The sequence below is a fragment of the Anneissia japonica genome, unplaced genomic scaffold (assembly GCF_011630105.1).
Source record: "Anneissia japonica isolate Jap-2015-1 unplaced genomic scaffold, ASM1163010v1 scaffold1859_len985614_cov190, whole genome shotgun sequence".
Classification (NCBI taxonomy): domain Eukaryota; kingdom Metazoa; phylum Echinodermata; class Crinoidea; order Comatulida; family Comatulidae; genus Anneissia; species Anneissia japonica.
The window spans coordinates 41,911-47,207 of NW_022694754.1; the positions used below are offsets into that span (position 1 = coordinate 41,911).

General features: G+C 35.6%; 1 protein-coding gene across 1 annotated transcript in view; it reads right to left on the bottom strand.

Annotated features, from left to right (window-relative positions):
- Positions 1–182, bottom strand: part of LOC117101277 — a 32,341-nt gene extending 32,159 nt beyond the window's left edge. The window contains exon 1 of the mRNA XM_033241239.1: positions 101–182. Coding sequence (XP_033097130.1) covers positions 101–164 — 64 coding nt within the window. The 5' untranslated portion in view covers positions 165–182. The remainder of the gene's footprint in view (positions 1–100) is intronic.
- Between the last annotated feature and the right edge of the window lie 5,115 nt (positions 183–5,297).

Sequence of the window (5,297 nt, forward strand, 5' to 3'; positions counted from 1 at the left end):
GCCTACGCAGTGCATCAATAAATCCTTGAATATAGGCCTATTGACACTCGGCAAACTATAATTAGGAAATAAATTTAATGTGAACAAGTAGATACATTACCTATTTTGGATCCAATTAAAACAATCTGAAATTGAACGAGGAAATATATCACAAAATTCGACATGTTGGCTTCCAGACCTGTTATTCAGCAATAGGCCTAAACAAGGAAGTTCGAAATCAGTGGAGTGTAAATGTGGTGTCATGTTCGGGCAGATAAATTATATGGAGAAACGGCTAGAAATAAATACCGTACTGTCGTATATTGTATATGATATTGAAGGAAGTTAGCCGAATAACTGCTGAATAAATAAATATAAAATAATATAAATTATTAAACCTAGGTTCATATACAATGTTTAATAAGGACATGGTGGAACATAGTAGGCTACCCTGCAGCTTTTCAGCGAATAAAGTCCTATAAAAGTCATTGTGTAATAAAATGCCTCAGACGGGATTCGAACCTGCGACCTCTTGCTGACAAGGCGAGCGTCATAACCACTAGACCACTCGTTTTTCCTATTCAAAACCTAATTAGGCCCTAATTAACTTGTGGTCTGTCAAAAAGTGGTCAGGTTGAAACCCGACCAACCGTACCGGTGGCTACGGCCATGAAGATACGTCAGGGATCTGTGCACAATGCAAGTTTCTGAAATTTCCATGAAGTATAATTATTATTTAGAATGGACTGTTTAAAAAGTCCAAAAAGTTGCAAATAGCCGATTTAAAAATTCTATTTTGACTTTTGGTAGTCAATACTAGAATCCTTTCCGTGCGTGGTTGTGGGTGTGTGTATGTGTACTGAATCAGGCTTATTGTAATTTGTTTAAAAATGTTGCGTTAAAAGGACAATTTTGGCCTACGATGATTGGTGAATTATTGGTCCATCCTATGATCTTGCTTTCATATCGATAAGGAATTCAATTCTTCGGCTCACCAACAATAAACAATAAACATCTTCATTTTGTCTGCAAAACGGAGCTGCTAAGTTAATTTATATGGCCGAAAAATACTGTATTATCATGTCACTCTCATCCGACAGCTTCATTCCAGATCATTAATAACTTACCGTATCACATTCAGCCACTGCACCTTCTTACCTGTAAACATAATAATTTTATTTATTTAATGGATTTTAACGTAAACTAATAAATAGGCCTTAAATATTTAAGTTGATAGTGAGTAGGCCTTTTTTTTTTTTTAATTAAAATTACATTTTATTTTGTGGTATGTGGTGTAACTGAATTAAGGGTCATCTTCGGATTGGGATAGGCTCTCTAGTGATTAAAGGCTTATGCACTTGGCAGTGGTAGCTAGTGTCCGGCAGGGCTTCAGCTCGTCACGCTACAACAAGCACCGTAACCTTCCCCACCCCTCCTCGTGTGCTGAGCCGCCATTGGCCCTAGATCCCTTGATAGAGGACAATGTAGGCCTATATTACTAGACAAAATGTTAATTAATATTTTCCACACAATAATAATTCCCAGTTATCCCAAGTTACCGTAGTTGTTGAAGTTTCGTGACGTCATGTTCCACTCCACTGATTCCTAACTTCCTTGTTTATTATTCTATCGTCCTGAGCAGAAGAACTGGAGCGACAAGGAGTGATCATGGCGAATTTTGTCATTTATTTCCGGGTTCTAATTCAATTGATTTTAATTGAATTATATTTCAAAATCGGTAATGTATCCACTTATTTACATTTTATTTCATAAAATATAGTTGGACCTTTTTTGACACTTTCCTTAGAGTGATACAGTGCAACAAATTCAAGGCCCCATGCCATAAGACCTGTCCTGTTTCAGGTTTACTGCCTGTCTATCGTGGTTGAGAAAGTTCGGTAGTGTACGGTCAGTATCTCAATGTAGTCAACTGCCGAAACAGTATGGGCACGGATGATTCTTCTTCACAATTATATATTACACATAAACGCATTACAAACATTATCTTGTTAGCTATATCAATAGAGTAAATCCAACATAAATTGCGAGTATTTAAACTCCAAAGGCTAACATTCTTTTATTTCACACAACAATGGTTTTCGCAAACAGGCTCCCTCATCAGATTTTATTCTTTGATAGGGTGATAAACTAATAACTTTTATTATGGGGCCTAAAATATACCTTGTTTTTGTAAATTTTAAATGATTTTTTTTTAGCCTGGTAGCACACCCACCATCATGTACAAAAAATTTCTTAAGCTGGAGTCTAAGGGGTCCCAAGTTGAAGACATCCCTTCCGTGGTATCTGGTTAAAAATTTTAAGCCCGCTTTCTTTAATAACACATTTTATTTTATTTTGCTGTGCATAGTGACACACAGTGACACTGACATCTGTGAGACAATTGATAGTAAAGAACCCTACTGATGGGAGGTCTAGTTTCCCTGATGAGGATTAAAAATAATTGGTTTCTTCCCCGACAAGGAGTCCAAGGTTCCCTAAACCAATGTCCTGTGCCCCACTGAACCCCAGCTGTCACCGCCACTGTTCAGTCTATATACCGAACCGTTACAAAAACTAGATACACAACAATTGGCAGTTGGTAGAGGTACTGTATACCACCAGCAGACTACTGCAATCCTACTGTAGCTGAAGCAAATATTTGAACTCTTTGCTGGGCGGCAAATTTTTTTAGCTCGCAAGAACTATCTGGAGTAGACGACAGGGACGTAAAGCAGCTGCCACAGTAATGGAGTATCTTGAGCTGGGGCCAAGGTGCCATAAAGCCCCATTTGGAAAAAATTTCAAAAAAAAATTGTTCTCGGCATAAATGCATATGCATTACTCTAATTATTACAAAACCATGAAAAAATATTGGCATAAGTTTTGTTTTACGTTAAAGGAGAAAAAAGAAATAAGAAGTAGAGAGTATTTCTCCTAGGCTTCTTCGTAACTAGGCAAAATCAGAGGTTGTAGATCACATCCACTGGAATGCTCTCGCCAGCTGCTTTTTCTGTAGGCCTATATTTTATCAGTCGAGCGTCCGAGGAAGGCAAGGTAATTGTTTGCAAACCCACCACATGCATTATTCTTTATTTTTTATCTCACCCACCAAGGCCATGAAGATAATTCATTCCACAAATAATTAAATAAAAGCGTTAATTTATCTGATTTACTGAAATGTTTACGTCGTGAACAATAATTAATGTGTACCTTCTTTACTAAGATTAGTTTTTGTACCTCGGATCTTGCACACTGCAGTCGATAAGCCAGCCTGAGATAAGTTTGAATAATTTTTTAACAAGTTTGAAAAGTAATTCCAATAAAAGATTATATGACACAAGTGTTAACACTAGCAACAGAAAATATCATGCTCTCAGTTTTTCATGTCTGATAACAGTTACCTAAATCAAGGTAAGGCTAGGCCTAGCCTAGAAGTGTTGCTAGGCTAATTTTTCCGGCGCCTACTATATTTCAGTAGACCTATTGCAAAATCTGTCTCTTATACACATCTAGATGTGTATAAGAGACAGGATTCTGGTTGATTAATAGTTATTGATATTGATTGAATTTCAATTCATCTCTACTTGTGTTATGTTGTTGCCAAATAAATAATAAATTAAAGCAAACTTTAACTAAATAAGAAAATTAAATTTTATTTTGATAGTTTCTTTTCCGCGTATCAGAATTTTTCAAATTTAAAATTTGCTAAACATTTAGGAAAGCCTTGCCTTGTATAGCTAGATCGCATTGCATACAGAAAAGGAAATCACTCAAGCGTGACAGAGAAGGAAATCACCAAGTGATTTTGGGGTGTCAATCAAACTTTACAACTGATCAATCAAAACAGGGCCAGAAATACCTAAAAGTGTTTTATGTTTTTTTAAATGTCTAAAAAGTGCTTTTGTTGTCCCAAAATTCTTGTTTTTGCATATGTTTTAAACTGTCGTTTTCTGGGACCTTAGCAATATCCAAAAGCTTAGGGAAAAGATCCATTTTCCTCACAGCATGAAAATGAACAAGAAGCAAACCTTCAAATACATATATAGTGTGGGTCTCACCAATAGTTGTTCAGTTGCCTATATATAATATGTGACAAAGTCAAGCCAAACCAGTCACTCATCGCAAAAATCGATGTTGAGTTATTAATACAGGGTTAAAGAGTGAAATAAGAGCTATAAAATGGTTTAAAAATCGTTCAAATCCGAAATTTCCTTCTGAAGTTACAAGCATTTAAGCGTACAGCTGTTTGAAGAACAATATATGAGAAATCAGCCTTCAAAGTTTATGATTTCAGGCATTTCTCATGCAGAAACTATCATAAAATCATTAAAAAGTGTTGTTTTAACATTGAAATTGGGAAAAATAACAACACAGCATGATGTATAGATACATAAACCTTAGTTTAGTGAAATAAATTAGATTAAAAAAAAATTTACATTCAAGCATGTTTTGGCTATTTTCTCTGAAACACAATTTGCGACGAGTGACTGGTTTGGCTTGTCTTTGCCACATATTTACAAATTGAAAGTTGCAGAACCTCAAACGTCAATAACTAAAACCAAAACCAAAACGACATTCAATAATGAAAAACTTCAACACATTTTTCTAAGTACCAACAAAACTGCTGTATAATGATATGACAAAATTCAATTCAATTTTATCCAAAGCTGCAAATGCCATCAAGGGCCAATATCCACAAAAATTACATAACACAAAAGCAAACATACATTAAGCCTATATACAAAACATAGGAATTATTCACAAGGGACTCAGGAGGGCCGATTCCGTGGAAAAAATGAAAAGAAGTGTTAAAGGTTTAATGAGGAAATGATAAGTTTAGGCTTAAGTAGGGGGAGGTCAACTGAAAGGGAATGTGACACTGGAAGTGAGTAGAGGCAGAAAAGAGGAAGAAAAACGAGAAGTATGTGTTGGAATAGGCAGGAAGTGTGCAGAGGGTGTGAATTCCAAAAGGTCCACTTTTTAAAACATGATTTCACAAAATTGTTCCTTATTATCAAAATGCTACAGCATGTATTGCATTATATATTTGCCAGCTTATCTATCCATTGATTTTTAATAATGTGGCATGAAATTTGTTAGAAATTGATTGTCTCCGGTGATTGCAGATTGATCTATATAATATGAAGAATGTTATCTATAGGTCTGCAGATGTACAGGACATAATAATGTTACTCTTTCAGGTCCCAAAAACACCCAAATTAATGAAAATTTAAATGAATATTTATGAATATGAAGACCCTCAAAATGCTACTTTGTCGCTTTTCTCACAAACCCCCTCCAGGCCTCTGCCCCTGGAC